The 15,815-nt window shown below is 39.9% G+C and overlaps 1 protein-coding gene across 7 annotated transcripts in view; it reads left to right on the top strand.

The window, feature by feature from the left end:
• The window catches only part of LOC131552144 (KH domain-containing RNA-binding protein QKI), a 121,801-nt gene that overhangs the window by 12,520 nt on the left and 93,466 nt on the right, over positions 1-15,815 (top strand). Inside the window, exon 1 of one of the 7 annotated variants that reach the window (XM_058795705.1) lies at positions 9,016-9,043. The exons of the other annotated variants lie outside the window; for them this stretch is intronic. Coding sequence (XP_058651688.1) covers positions 9,031-9,043 — 13 coding nt within the window. The 5' untranslated portion in view covers positions 9,016-9,030. Of the gene's footprint in view, positions 1-9,015; positions 9,044-15,815 lie in introns of those variants that run through there. 7 annotated transcript variants of the gene reach the window in all.

The following is a 15,815-nucleotide window of genomic DNA, read 5'->3' as shown; positions in this document are numbered from 1 at the left end:
ATTAACCTATTAACTCCTTACCGTCTCGTCCCGTGACAGCGCAACACAATTAGGCGACAGCCAATCAGAGAGGCCAGAGCGGAGAGGGGATTTGCATGGTTCTGTGCTTCACTTCGTTTGCTAACTGATATATGAACAACGCTGAGACTGTGTGTACCTGTCATCTGATGTCCCTGTGCTGTATGGAGTACCTTGTCTGTCTCTGAAAAGACAGCCGCAGTCACCAGCCTTGTGCTCATCTCAGAGCCTGAGTGTTTTGAGTTCTTCACACAAATTGAATGTCTCAGCTGCACAGAATGATTCTGTGTTTTTGACAACTAGACTCACGCTTCCTCAGTTTTTCACATTCCTTTTAAGTAATAGATATTAATGCAGTGATGCCTTGATAATCCTTGTTTAGAGTTTAGTTAATTTTTAGAGTAGTTTTTAGGCTTTATCAAACTGTTGAGTTAGTTGTGTAATGAAGTTTTGAGTTAGCAGTGTAATGGAGTTTTAAATTAGCTATTTAGTAGAGCTTTGATGTGCTAATGAAGGGTTGAGGTAGTTGTCTAACAGAGTTTTTTAGGGGTTATTGAAGGGTTGGGTTAGTTGTGTAATAGAGTTTTGAGGGGTTATTGAAGGGTTGAGTTAGACTGGCCACACACTAGAGGATTTTAAGGCCGATTTTAAGCACTATTTGCACCCCGAACGATCGTGGCCCGAAAAATCCTCTATTTTATGGTGTCATTACGATTATTGATCTGCTCCTGATCGAGACGGAGCGTCACCGAACTCAAATCAACATGTTTGATATTTACGACTCTTGATCGGGCTGCCTCTGACGTGATACCTGCGATAGCCAATTAGAGCGAGCAAGCGTCACCTACCAGATGTTACGTGCTTCTATAAATGAAACTTGGCAGCCGCAAACATGCCATGAAAGCAGAGAACATCACTTATAATCTTTTCTATACTTTGTTTTTCACTGTGAAACAGAACGTGCGCCAGGAGAGTCAGCTGACAATGTTGATTGTCCTCTGTTTGTTTTTCTTCTCTAGTCACATTTGATCTCGCGAGTGTCCGTGAGATCACGTGTCACTGTGAAATCGTTCCTACAGTCTTCAAGTGTGCGGTCTCGCAGTCTGCTCGAATCATCTAGTGTGCGCGTTCAGAGGATTATAGGGCTAAAAATCGGTTGAACTGTCTTTATGCCTGTGGTCTCCCATGGTTTTCAAATCAGTTAAGATTTGAAAATCGTCTAGTGTGCGGCTAGCCATAGTTGTGTAGTGGAGTTTTGAGGAGTTAATGAAGCATTGAGTTAGTTGTGTAGTGGAGTTTGCAGGGGTTATCGAAGGGTTGAGTTAGTTGTGTTATCAAAGGGTTCAGTTAGTTGTATAATGGAGATTGCAGGGGTTATCACAAGGGTTCAGTTATGTAGTGGGTATTTTATCACTTATGGGTTGGTTTAGTTGTCTAGTAGAGCTTTGAGGCATCGTTGAGTTAGTTATTTAGTAGGTAGGTTGAGTTAGTTGTTTAGTAGGTCTTTGTGGATTTTTGTGGCACTATGTGGAAGAGTTCTAATACATTTACATTATGCATTTGGTAGATACTTTTATCCAAAATGATTGACATTGCATTGAAGATGTAGATTTTATTGTGCATTTCCTGGGAATTGAACTCCCAGTTAACAGTGACTACATTTACATGGACACCAGTAATCTAATTATTTGCCTTATTCTGAATAAGACAATATTATGATTAAGGTTTTTACATGAGTTGCTTTTAGAATAATCCTTTCATGTTCCTGTTTTACATGTTATAGTACATAGATCGATTAATGGCACATGTCAATGCGTCACACGCGACGCCATCCGACGTCTCCTCCAGAATTTCACATATAAACATATAGTTCGTCTTCGTGATGATGCCATATATAGTTTTGGATGTTTCATTTTTAATTTTATGAACGCTTCAAGTGCAGTTAATTATTTGTACGTGCATACAGACGATGGCGGTGTTGAAGCTTTTCTATTTGCCGGCAAACGGTTGACCACTGCCGTGTGTGCGTCCTGTCACAAAATGCGGCGAAAAGTCCTACACGGCGGTAATAATGTGATTAAGGTGTATACATGTCTGTACTGCCCTTCAATTATGTGACTAAAATAGGAATACTCCACATGTCTTAATTCGATTTGTGTTTACTTCGATTATGACTTTAGCCAGATTAATCAAAAATATGTTTACATGGTAGATTCTTAATCAGAGTATTGTCTTAATCGTATTAAAATCGGAGTATTGATGTCCATGTAAACATAGTCATTGATAGGACTGTGCTCTAGTGTTTGAGCTACAGAGTTTTGAAGTGTTTTTAAAGTTTTGGCTTAGATGTGTAGTGGAATTTGAAATATTTTTAAAGCACTAAGTTAGCTCTTGAAGAACTTGTGTAGGGCTTAGTTTGTGTAGTGTTGAAAGGCTGGGATTGTTATTTACAAAAGTTTTGATGTGTTGTTGAACAGCTGAGTTAGTTGTGCAGCGGGATTTTGAGGGATAATTTAAAGGCTTGGTTAGTTGTACAGCATGATTTTTGCTGCGAGTTATTAGGATTTGGTAGTTCTGAGAAAGAGCCTGGAGGCATGTGGCGTGTGTTTGTGTGACAGAGTAGCCCATATGCTGGCCTCAGTATGGAGCCCAGCAGAATCTCGATCCTGCTGCATATTAGCTTAGTAGCACTCACCGCTAAGAACCATCATTTCCTCTGTGTCAGCACCTCCTGAGGCAGCACACACATACACACAAATACTGTCTCCTTTATAAATGTGCCTAAACAGCACACACACACATACACACCGGAGTTGCCCCGAGGCCTTGGGCTGCCTTTTCTAGCTGATGGGATAAACCCCTTCCCCCCTACGTTTATTTAAATGGCACCAGTGGCGTTCTGAAAAGGAAGGTGCTGCCTTGCACTTTTAAATAGGGCAGAAATCATTACATACAACAGAGCGAGTAGACAGATCTAGGTTTTTTAACACACAAGGGCATTTACACAAGGGACAAAAGCACAGAAATATATGAATATGCAAATTCATTATGGAGTATCCACTCACTGCGAAGTCCTGGAACAAGATGCTGGATTTTAGTAGGTTTGAGTCTTTCTTGTTATGCAGTAGAGTCCATCTTAATATACTGGATAACATATTAAATTCAGTATTTAAAAATGGAAATCACATTAGTTTATTTTATTACAATACCTTAAGTGAACATGGAATTAAATTTTAATTATTTAATTTTTTTCTTTGATTTGAACCAATGTTTTCATGTGTCTTGGTGCTGAAATCTGAATGAAAACCTTATTTATTTATTTATTTGTCTATCTGCCTAAAATGTGTTGGTTTTCTTCTGCCATCCTTAGTGTATAGTTTAACATATTATTATTATTATTATTATTATTATATTTTTATATTAGTAGTTATAATGAATAACAACAAAACAAAAACAAAACAAGTTTTTATAGTAATACTTCCTCAAACTACAACAAAATCATATTCTTTAGGTACTGCCTAACAGAAATGACCCGTTTGCCTTTGCATGTAAAGTAGTGCTTGTGTGTGTCTTTGCAGTCAGTGTGTTCTCTGCACAGGAGAGCCGGTGTGTGTTCAGACGCACTGATGTGCTGGTGTCTGCTCCTTCCACAGCACACTGAGCTAATTGAAGTGGGTCTGTGCCAGAGCCGGTGATGCGCAGACCGTATCCCCCTCCTCCCTTTTCATGGCGGAGCTTTGTGCCACTGAAGCATCCCCTGCTTGTACCATTGCATTCTGGGGGATTTTTTCCCTCCAGGCACAGGTGGCTGCTGTCGCTGTCCATTGATGCGGTGGTGCGGGAGGACACAAAGTGTTGCGTCAGTGCACTTCCAGTCTTATCCACAAAAGTGTGAGTGTTGGGTAGAGAGGAAGCCCACAACCTTCCTCCTGACATCAAGCATGCAGTTTAACCCTGATTGGTGACAATCTGTATTTGCCAGAATGTGCTGTTGCGTGGGACTGAGTTAGCTGTTCTCCAACTGTTAACTTGCTGACTCTCTCTTTATTTATGGCATCATGATAAGATTCTTGGCAAGAGACTCGGAAGTTCTTTTAGCTTGCGAATTCAGACGTCAATGGTTGAACCAGACTTATTGGAAATACATGGTAACTTTAGCTGGTGACATGTCCACAAGAGGCAATATAAGTAGATGCAGCCCAGTGCCATGAAAAAACTTATATTATGTTGGTTGTATCACGTTTCATGGCCGTTTTAAAGTGGGATGTCCAGTGAGTGCCATTAAATGGCATGTTAAATTTTCTCAGAAACAGTTAAATATGATTTTGGCAACATTTTATTATGTTGGTTAATGCATGTATGACGGCAGTTCCAGTGAGTGGTGCTAAAAGGTTAAAGGGGTCATATGATGTTGCTAAAAAGAACATTATTTTGTGTATTTGGTGTAATGCAATGTTTACGCGGTTCGAGGTTCAAAAAACACATTATTTTCCACATACTGTGCATTAACACTTAATTTCTAGCGATTATCGCCGATTTGATTGCACAGATACTATTTAAACTAAACTGAGCTAGACAATGACATCTCTGAATTCAATAATGAAATGCCTTTAACTGAAAATTGAGTGTTTAATCTTATCATACAAGTGCTTTGACACAATCTGTATTGTAAAAGCGCTATATAAATAAAGGTGACTTGACTTGACTTGACATTAATGTTGCTCCTCTATGCTCTGCCTTTCTGAAACACGCCGATTTTTACAAAGCTCATCGTTCTGAGAAGCGAGGTGTGCTCTGATTGGCCAGCTATCCAGTGCGTTGTGATTGGCCGAATACCTCAAATGTGTGACAGAAATGTTATGCCCCTTACCATGTTGTGATGCTGTGCGCGACGAGACTAAAACAATAAAAACCCACTATAAATTAGGCATTTGTTGCATTTGGTGAGGACATAATTACTGATTATAATGAATCATATGGTCTTTTTACGACAAACAAGCATTACTCTACACTGCTCAAAACTTGCGTTTGAATAGTCAGTAGCAAATTCTTTAAATATCGAAACGTACTTACAGGCTGTGAGTCAGAAGCACCAGACTGTCCTTGCGACGTTGGAATTGCCCTACTATAGTGTTCACAGCCATTCATAGTGTTCACATCCCAGGTTCAGGAAACAGTCCTCCGTAAAATGCTCTGCACACACTCGAATATTTGCGTTGTACTGTTCTGGAACAGTGTTGTAAATATAACTTAACCACTGATTTCTAGTTGTGTACTCATTTGGAAGGCCAAAAAAAGTACTTTCGCTTTCACAACGAAACACACAGCGTCTCCACGACATGACGCCGGCGGCAGCAACAATACCACAGCGAGCATAAAAGTTACGCCTTCTTTCATTGCGTATATGTTTGGGTGGTGTTATGCAAATCTTCCCACACCGGTACATAGACATGTGGGGGCGTGTTTGAATGAGCCGTTTTAGGAAGGCATGGCAGAGTCTTAACTTTTATAAAGAATATCTCTTTGGGTTTGAGATTTTAATCTTTTAATCTTTACAGATCTTATATATGCACAAACAGCTTGTAACACTCCAAAGACAAAGGAAAACATGAAATCGCATCACATGACCCCTTTAATGTTTTAGCGTTTTTGGAAATAACATAGCCTACTACCTGCGCTACACCCTACCCTAAATCTAACCAATAGTGCTAACCATTCCATTTTAGCTTGTTTATACAAGTCTTTGAGCTTTTTTGAGTTCATGTTTTACAGGACTCATTCATGAGCAGTCAGCATCACAAGTGCAATGCTGTACCGGGTGAGGTAACAAGCAAGTTTACTTCAGAAAATCTATTCATAATAAGTAGATTATGTGTTGCAAGCATTAACGTAATTAGAATTAGTGTGAAAAGGAATAAATTTGTCAGTGTTTTTCTTAAACTAGTGCTCATTTCAGCTGGAAACACCAGTGAATTGTATGTATAGGTACATTTTTGGAGTTTTTCAGAAATGTAGCCAGAGTCACGTATTTACAATGAGCCTGGGTTGTCAGTAGTGTATACACTCCGATTAAGGTGGGTTTTTTGTTTGTTTGTTTTTTTTCAAAGCTTGCTTCAAAGCTTCAATCAAGTATTAGATGTTTCTTCTAAAAGTGCTTTGAAGAACTCTAAATAATAACAATTTTCTCTGTTTATGTGATGTCATACTCCCTCCTCCCCTCATTCAGACCTTCTGATTGGCTGTAGTCGGAGGTACTAAGAATCCAACGTGCAAGTTGGTTGCATTCATCCACTTGCTAGCATGTCTCTCATGTCTTATCTTAGCCATCCAGCTCAGCTGTCTCATTCTCTGGAGGAATCCGGAAGATTCTGTTCAACTTGTCTTGCTGTTTGCGTCTCATCCACACCAGCGGGCATGTGTTCTCTTTTCATCCAAGCGCTGGTGTGTATGTGTGTGTGTGTGTGAGTGCGGAAGCAGCAGGTTTTTTGGAGGGCCGGGCAGTATTATCATTCCGAGGAGAGCGCAGGCCCAGATGGCATCTCAGTTTGAGAGCGCGCCCTTTTTCTCCCTCCTCGCTGCCACCTTCGCTCGCGATGCAGTCGCCTCTGACAGAGCCGCGTAATTACAAACACAGAAGGATGTCATCTACCCCGGCTCTCTCTGTCTTTCAGGATGTTCTCATCGCTCTGTCTTTTCGTTCTCTCCTTTCTTTATGCTCTGGAAAGTGTGTCAGTAAAAGTCTGCTTTGCTCATGTCTGTGGCTGGGTCAGGTGTAGCTTTATTCTCAGTGTCTCCTCAGTAATATCACTATCTTTCTGTGCTGTCATGCTGCTCACTTTTTCTTTGCTGTTACATGATACCCAGAGCCACCTCTAAGACCACCTTCAAAAATAGCCAATTACTCTTACTGCTGAGTGTGCGTCTTTGCCCCAGTGGAGTATCACTCATTTCCCTATGTATTTGTGTCATTCGTTGCTCTGGAGACTTAATTGAGTTCTCATCAGAATCAGAATCAGAATGAGCTTTTATTACCAGGTATGTTTACACATACGAGTAATTTGTTTTCGTGACAGAAGCTTCCACAGTGCAACAGAATGACAGCGACAGAACAAAAAACACAGATAATAAAAAGAAGAATTAAAAAATAGAACAAGTAAATAAGGAATAAAAAATATACTAATTGACAATTGTATGTACAGGTATATAGCAATAGACAGTTGTATGTACAGGTATATTATGTGCAAATTGAAATGTAGTCTAAGTATGTGTGTTAGATAAATAAGTGCATAAATAATGTGTGTTGCACAATTATTGTCAGGTGTTCATGAGATGGATTGCCTGAGGGAAGAAACTGTTCCTGTGCCTGGCCGTTCTGGTGCTCAGAGCTCTGTAGCGTTGACCAGACGGCAGCAGTTCAAAGAGGGAGTGTGCTGGATGTGAGGGGTCCAGAGTGATTTTGCCAGCCCTTTTTCTCACTCTGGATAAGTACAGTTCTTGGACAGTGGCGAGGGTTGTACCAATGATTCGCTCAGAAGTCCGGACTACCCTCTGTAGTCTTCTGAGGTCAGATTTGGTAGCTGAGCTGAACCGGACAGTTAGTGAAGTGCAGAGGACGGATTCAATGATGGCGGAGTAGAACTGATTCAGCAGCTCCTGTGGCAGGTTGAACTTCCTCAGCTGGCAAAGGGAGTACAACCTCTGCTGGGCCTTTTTAACAATGGAGTCTATGTGAATGTCCCACTTCAGGTCCTGAGAGATGGTGGTGCCCAGGAACCTGAATGATGGTGAGTGGGGGGAGTGCAGGGGGGTTTCACCTGAAGTCCACGATCATCTCCACTGTTTTGAGCGTGTTGAGCTCCAGGTTGTTAAGACTGCACCAGACAGCCAGCTCCTTAACCATTTAAGCTTCATTTAAAGGCGAAGTGTGGAATTTCAGAAATTTCAGAAATAGTGATGGTTTTACAACAAGTGTCCTGACCACTTCCCAGTTTAACACAAATTAGACTTTGGTGAGAATTTATTATTTTTTTATTATTATAATTTTTTTAAAATAAAATGTTTAGTATTTAATTTATTTAATTAATTTTTATAATTTTTATTTCATTGGTTTATTATTTAATTTTGTGCACAGTAAAAATATAAAGCTAGAAAATAAATAAAGACACTTAATGTCACTACTACTTTTCTTTTAAAGGTGAAGAGTGTTAAAATGTTGAAATGTTAAATATAATTTCTTCTATGCCATCTTAATATATATAGAGACAACTATAGGCAACATTGGCTCAACCAGTAGCTTGTGTTTGGGTTGTGTGTCTGCAGTGTTATATAAGTATTATTTTTATACCATTCTATTATTTATTAATATTTTGAATTGGCGCTTATTTTTAGATTTTCACTATTCATTCCAATTTTTTAAAAACAAAATTTCAAATTTTAGTAGTAATAGAATAAGTAAATATTTATATTTAGCTTTAATTCACCTGTATGAAAACAGTTTCAAAACATACATACTTCACTTTTATGCAAAAGTCTCCATTTGCTCTCAATTTAACTATAAGCCTTCATGCTTATATTTGTGTGGATACGTCCCTCTTCTAATGTCTCTTCTGTTTTTCTCTCTCTTTCCATTCATCACATGCGTCTCTCCATGCAGCGAGAGTCTGTGATGCCGTACCGTATCCATCTGTTCAGATGAAGGCCTTGCCACAGGCACTGCCACCTATAGCGCTTTGTGATGTCACCACGCGGCTATCATTTGAGCTGAAACTGTCATCTGGTCGGACCCTGTAATTTACCAGCTGTTTGATTAATATTAAGAAAGCCCGGGTGTCGGCGATCTGTCAGCGGTGATGTTGACGAGGCCAGCGGAGGCGCGCGGCTGCAGCTGCCGGTGTTTGCGGTGTGAAATTCTCTGATTGAGCGGAGCTGTGATTACGATTGGAGATGGCTGCAGAGATAGACTTGAGCGGTTGTTGAGGGTCATTCGCTCTCGGGCTGGGCTAATAGTTTGCAATGCCGCTGAAAGGTGAATGTGATTATGGGAGATCTGGAAAGCAGATTGTGTTGTACTGACAAAGAGGATGGATCGGGTGTATTGACTGGGCTTCGCAGGGATGCATATGAGTGTCCTTTCCTTTCTAGAGTCTTATATAGGGAATCAAGAACTATTTTGCAGCTCTGCTGAAAAGACTCACATAACTTGACATCATCATATGTTTTATATTAGTTTTGAATGCTACAGGGTCCCTTGGACTGTATGAGAACAAAATTTAAATGGTTATTCTTAGAAAATTACAGTTAGGTGTTTATTGATATGCATTTCCCAATTCAATTAAGTTCTAATTCACGAGAATTCTGATTTGATTACATTCTTTTTCATTTTACAGTAAAATACAGTAATGTTGTGACAAATCATTACAATTTAAATGATTTTAATGTATATTAAAATGTAATTTAACCTTGTGATGGCAAAGCTGAATTTTCAGCATCATTACTCCAGTCTTCAGTGTCACATGATCTTTCAGAAATAATTATTTTCTGTTTTTTTATGAATATAAAGTTCAAAAGAACAGTATTTATTTAAAATAGAACTATTGTGCAACATTATAAATCTCTTTACAGTCACTTTTGGTCAGTTTAAAGCAATTTCTTTAAATAAAACTATATATTTATTCATCCTGTAATGCATGAAAATCAGAGGTGGGTATCCAAAAACTGTTCTCAAGTAAAATATTTTAGAAATAATTACTCAAGTAAAAGTAATGATCTTAATAGTTACTTGAGTAAGACTAAAAAAGTATATGACAATATATATAAAAGTATATATGAAAGATACAGTTTTTACTCAAGTTAAAGTACCCACCTTTAAATCTACTCTTAAAAATAAAAATTTTCCAAAAATTTACTCTGTTACTACATACCTCTGATTTAAAACGATGAGGGATTCAGTAAGTTAAGTCAGTGAAGGATTTTGACTTATTTGCTCAAAAGAATCATTTGTTATTTAATCATTCTACACTGGTTTTGTAGTATGATTTTGATTAACTAAAAGAACCAGTTCATTTGTTCATAAATAGGACTGTATCGGTCACCTTGTGTTATTGCATGCAGCCTACAAGGATAATTTAGTAAAAAGGCATGTATTGTTTATTTCATCATTATTCAATTCAGACAGTAAACAAATGCAACTTTTTTTAAATGTGGTTGTAAATTCAGCAGGCTAGGGAAAAAATTATTAAGATTTTTGGGTGAACTATTTTACCTACGTTGAACAGCTAAGTTTGCTGGTAAATAGCATCAAACCAGCACTAACTAGCATAAACTAGCCAAAGCAGCTTCCAAATCTATGCTGGTTTCAGCTGGTGTCTTCAGCTGTTTTCTGTAATTAAGTTCTGTGCATACTCCACATCTGTTTTGGAGGCAGGCGGAGGGGATCTATCACACCATGGACCGATTGTGTAGGTCTGTGTGCGTAATGTGTGCCAGAATGTGTATCAGTATGTGTGCAGGTGGCTGTTGCGTGCTCAGTAGTGCAGTAAGTCCAGCCCTGGAGGCCGGCGCAGGAAAATGATTGAATTCTGAGGGCAAGAAAGCTGACAAATCACTAAAAAAACGCTTTTAAAACGCTGTAATAACGCTGTCCATAAATCACCACTGACAGTTTAATCATCCTCGGGTCTGGGGCCTGATCTGACCACCGGACAGCCCTCCCTAATCAGCCAACGAAGAAAACAACCCTGAGCACATCATGCATTCTCCTCTGCTTATGCCTTCAGACGTTCTGAATTTGGACGGGAGCATCTATAAACGTCTCCTCATAGTCCAACATGATCAGACAGTGTAATTAAATCACTCAGCATGCTCTTGCGGGCATTGGTAAATGAGTTTGACTGGTCTGTAACAAAATATTTTTCTATGTGCATTTCCAGGGTTTTACAGCTGTTAGCAGTATGACAACTGACGGCTCAGTGAAACTCAGCAGCCTTTGAAAGCTGGAGGAGAATGGAGCTTAATTCACAGTTGTTAGAGCCAGCGGAGGATGTGCGTTTTCTGCTCCAGAGCGGAAGAGGCTAATCCTCGGCATCTCTGCTGTGATATACAGACTGAGTGGCAGGGACTTAACGGCCTCGGGGTATATTTGTGATGCTAATGTGGGAATCTGGATGGGCTGGCTGGTGTTTATCATTATCATTACAGGATACTTGGTCCCAAGGCCAATTTGTCATTGAAATCACAATCAGAGCCTTGCCTACACGTACGGTATAGTGTGCATGCGTGTGTGTGTCATTTAATTTGCGACACTCTCCAGTGTTATGAATAATGTGATACAATAGGACTAGTGGGGTGACTGTATAATGCAACAATAGAAATGAGTCAACTAGTAGACGTTCTGCAAAAGTCTGACAGCAAGCAGAAAACTGTAGTCCTCTCACTTCCAGTGTAGATGGCATTGTTGAATACAATAGGAGCAATTTATGTAGTGCATTAATGCAGAACAAAAATGATGCTTGGTCACAGGTGTGTCTTTATATATGATTATATAAAACACCTTCAAATGCCCATCAGTCAGATTTACAAAGTATTACTGTTCTGAGGCTTGCTTTAAGTATTATTTAATGTGAAGCAGATGTTTTTGCACTGAGCTAGATTTGTTTATTCATTTGCTATGAATAGTTTTGTCTTTTGATTTGCATCAGTTAGGTTGCAAATTTAAAAAAAGCAATCATCAAATGAAAATAAGTGCCTTTTATTTGTGAAGTATGTAATTAACTGGATATACAGATTTTTAATTTACACCAAAACACCTGAGATTCTTGTATTATTATTTTTCTATGTATCTAATTAATTTACTGATTGATTTTACTCACTTAATTCATTAGTCTCATTGCATTTTGTCACGATCTGTGCGGGGAGGAACGAGGAGAAGTACACAAAACAATCTTTAATGAAGTCCATAAACAGAGTACATTCAACACTGGGAAACACACAAACTGAGCAAGTAAACCCAATAAACATAAACTGAATGGACTGAGGCTTAAGAACACATGACAATCAGGGGAAAATGAGACACACCTGCAATCAAATCACGAGAATCATGGGAGACAGAAACTGGGTCACGGAGCACATGGGGAGCAAAAACACAACACAGACAGGTCCATAATCCTGACAACTTTACATTTTGGTTTGTTTGTTCTTTGGTAACTTTTCAAAATACTGTTCTGTCATTAATGAATGAAATACATGAACAAATGAGTAACAATATTAACATTCTAGTTTCTACTATTAACAAGAAATTATGATTAACATATTTTTAAAGTAATGACTCAAGTGTTACTACTGTCAGCCCTGTGTCCCTGTGTATTGTGTTTTTCTGTCTCATGTGCTCCCCATGACTTAATTTTCCCTCATGTATGCCCATATTTGGTTTTTCCTGTTCTCATTTGGTCCCATTCAGTTCTATTAGTCCCAGCTGTGTTTTGATTTGATTCCTCCTGTGTTTAATTAATTACCTCGTTTAGTCCCTGTGTTTATAAGCCCTGTGTTTCCCATTGTCCAGCGTCTGGTATTAACGTCGATGTTGTGTTCATGGGAGTCTCTGCCTGCCTTGTGTTACCCCTGTTGGATTGTGGATTAAAGACTGTTTATTTTGAAGTTTACCTCTCGTGTCCTCGTTCCTCATCTTGGCACAGTGCTCAACCGCGACAGAATACCGGACATTAAAACAGTAGCGGCGCCCCCTCTCCCGGTTTTGTTTCCGTTTTTTTGAAAAGTTTTTTGTTTTCTGTTTTTTTCTTCCCACGGCAACGGCGTTAGATGACTCAACCATCAACTCGCTGTTCTGGAACGGGGCCAACTACCATCGCCCTGTGGACCTCTCAGACACCAAGGGACTAAGCTGGAGGGAAGGTATCCTCCAGTGTCTGGAGAGTGTCCGGCCCCAAGCCAGAACCAGCCCGTTAGTACCGCCGGCTATTCGTTAGTCAAGTCTGTCAGCCGTTCTTCAGTCAAGTCAGCCGGCCACTCATCAGTCTGGCCCGCCAGCTGCTCATCAGTCAAGTTCGCCAGCCGCTACGAAGTAAAGCCCACCGGCCGCTGCTCACTCAAGTTCGTCGGCCTCTCCAAAGTCAAGTTCGCGGGCCGCCGGTCGCTCAAGCCTGCCGGTCGCACCGTTGTCAAGCCCTATGCCGACTGCAGCTATGTCTCTCACCTCAAGCCAAAGGAGGAATCGGAGGAGGAAAAGGCTGTTGGCTCCAGCCCCAGAGTTCGCTCCAGTGTCGACTCCAGGCCCAGATTTCGCTCCAGCCCCTGACCAGAGTCGAGATGGCTCTAGCCCCTGACCAGAGTCAAGTCATGTCCCATGAAGCCTTGTCCACGGGAATAATTCTAGTCTGTCTTGTCGGTCTTGTCTTGTCCGTAAGGGTTCGTCTGAAGCAGGCTGCTTCTCCTGTCATGGCCATGGAGGCCATTCCCAAGCCGCTTGCTTCTCTAGTTGCTTCGATGGAAGCGGTTCCTGAGTTCACCCCTGAGAGGGCCCCTGTCACCACGTTCAGTCCAAGGAGGACTGGTGGTCTCAGGTCTGGCCCAGAGAGGGCCTCAGATCCCGAGCCTAGCCCCGAGAGGGCTCCTGTTCTCGAGTTTAGCCCACGGAGGGCTCCTGTTCCTGTGGATAGCCCCGAGAGGGCTCCTGTTCCTGAGTTTAGCCCAAGGAGGGCTCCTGTTCTTGAGTTTAGCCCAAGGAGGGCTCCTGTTCTTGAGTTTAGCCCACGGAGGGCTCCTGATCCTGAGTCTAGCCCACAGAGGGCCTTGGAGCCCGTAATTTCCCCAAGGAATTTTTTGGGAGGGGGCTATAGGGCTCCAGCCGGAGAGGCTGGGCCGAAGGATGAGGCCAAGGCCACAGAGGCCGTCCAGCCATGGCCTCCTGAACTGTCTGCTCCACCATAGCCTCCTGAGCTCCCTGCTCTGCCATGGCCCCTCGTCACAGTGCTCAACTGTAACAACTACATCCTTCTAAAGAAATCATTAGCAGTTTGAAACCAAATATTTAGTAGTAATTATAATCTAAAACTGTACAAGAACTTTAAAAACTTACAATGTCTTCACTAGAGAGTTATCATGTTCCAAATAATTAGTAATCTGATAAAACTTGAGTCATTACTAGTGGGTTACCATGATCTTCACTGTAGAATTAATTGGTAACACTTTAGAATAGGGAACACATATTCACTATTAACTTAGAATTTTTGCTTGAACAAACTTCTAATTTGCTGCTTATTAACAGTTAGTAATGTGGTTATGTTTAGGTAAGGTTAAGGGATCTAAAATATCATTAACCAGAAAACTGTATATCATTCCGGTAACACTTTATTTTAGGGTCTATTAACTAGTTGCTTATTAGCATGCATATTACTAGAATATTAGCCATTTATTAGTAGTAATTAAGCACATATTAATGCCTTATTCTACATGACCTTATTCTACATCCCTAATCCTACCCAATACCTAAACTTAACAACTATCTTACTAACTATTAATAAGCAGCAAATTAGGAACTTATTGAGGAAAAGTCGTAGTTAATAGTGAATAAGTATTCCCTATTCTAAAGTGTTACCATAGTTTCTTAATAGGATGTATGAAAAAATAGTACTTACTGATTAGCTAAAAGTGAGCATCATTTAACTATAGGTTAATACTTACTAATTTGTTAATCATAGTTTCTTGTTAGTTAATAGTAGTTAGTAAAATGTTAATACTCATCTGTTCCTGTGTAGTCATTCATTAATTACAGAACAGGAATTACTAATTATTTGGAACAGTATTCTAAAGTGAAAAGCAATGATAACTCCCTAGTAATGACTAAAGTCATGCTTTTGAGATTTGTTGTACTGTTTTGTGTTGTAATTCATAATGAAGGATTTGGTAATACTTGAGTTATTTATTACTAGTGGGTTACCATGATCTTTACTTTAGAATTCAGTTCCAGTCGGCTAATAATTCCTTTAGAAGGATGCAGTAACACTTCAGTCATTAGTTAATAATTTGTTAATCAGTTTCTTTTTATTAGTTAAGAGTAATTACTAGAATTATTTTGTAATTATTCATGGCAGAAAGGTATTCTAAAGTTGTTGTTTTTTTTCATATCTTAGGCTTGTATTATTTGGACTCATTTGGATAAATACCACTGGATAAGTTCTAGATTAATAGTAGTAACTCTATGCATTTCATCACCTACAACAGCGTATGTCAGCAATGTATTTTCACCTTTTCTTACCGTGTTTTATGGATGCAAGTTTCTATTTATGTACATAAATTGCTTTCCCTCTTAAGTTAATGGAAAGAAAACGGTCTACTCATACTCCAGTAATTACATCCGTTTTCACGGATCCATGGCCATCGCTGCGCACACTTCCACATCAGCTCCAGTGTTCAGATGCTGTAGCCATCACTCTTGTGTCCCCAACCTCAGAGGAAACTCTCTCAATGCCACTGTCTTTCTTGGCGGTGGCCTTCGATGTCAATGCGAAAAGCTTAAATCACTTTTGATAACAACATTGCCATAAAGCCCATAGCCTCTACCTCGCTTATAGCCATCAACAGGGCTCTTTTAAGCTGCGATTTATTAAGATGAGCGCAGACCACCATTAAACAGACGTTTAGCCGAAATGTCTATCCAAGGCAACCTCGGTCCACAGGCTATTATTATGGAAAGCTGTCTGAATATTTTCTAGATTGCTTAGGCCACTTTAAATCAAAATTGGAGTTTTGTGGCTTTCAGTTCACATGTATTAGCTTTGAGGTCA

Source organism: Onychostoma macrolepis, chromosome 13 (genome assembly GCF_012432095.1).
Source record: "Onychostoma macrolepis isolate SWU-2019 chromosome 13, ASM1243209v1, whole genome shotgun sequence".
Taxonomy (NCBI): Eukaryota; Metazoa; Chordata; class Actinopteri; order Cypriniformes; family Cyprinidae; genus Onychostoma; species Onychostoma macrolepis.
Note: the sequence above shows the minus strand (reverse complement) of the source record. Positions and strands in the feature narration are given on the sequence as shown.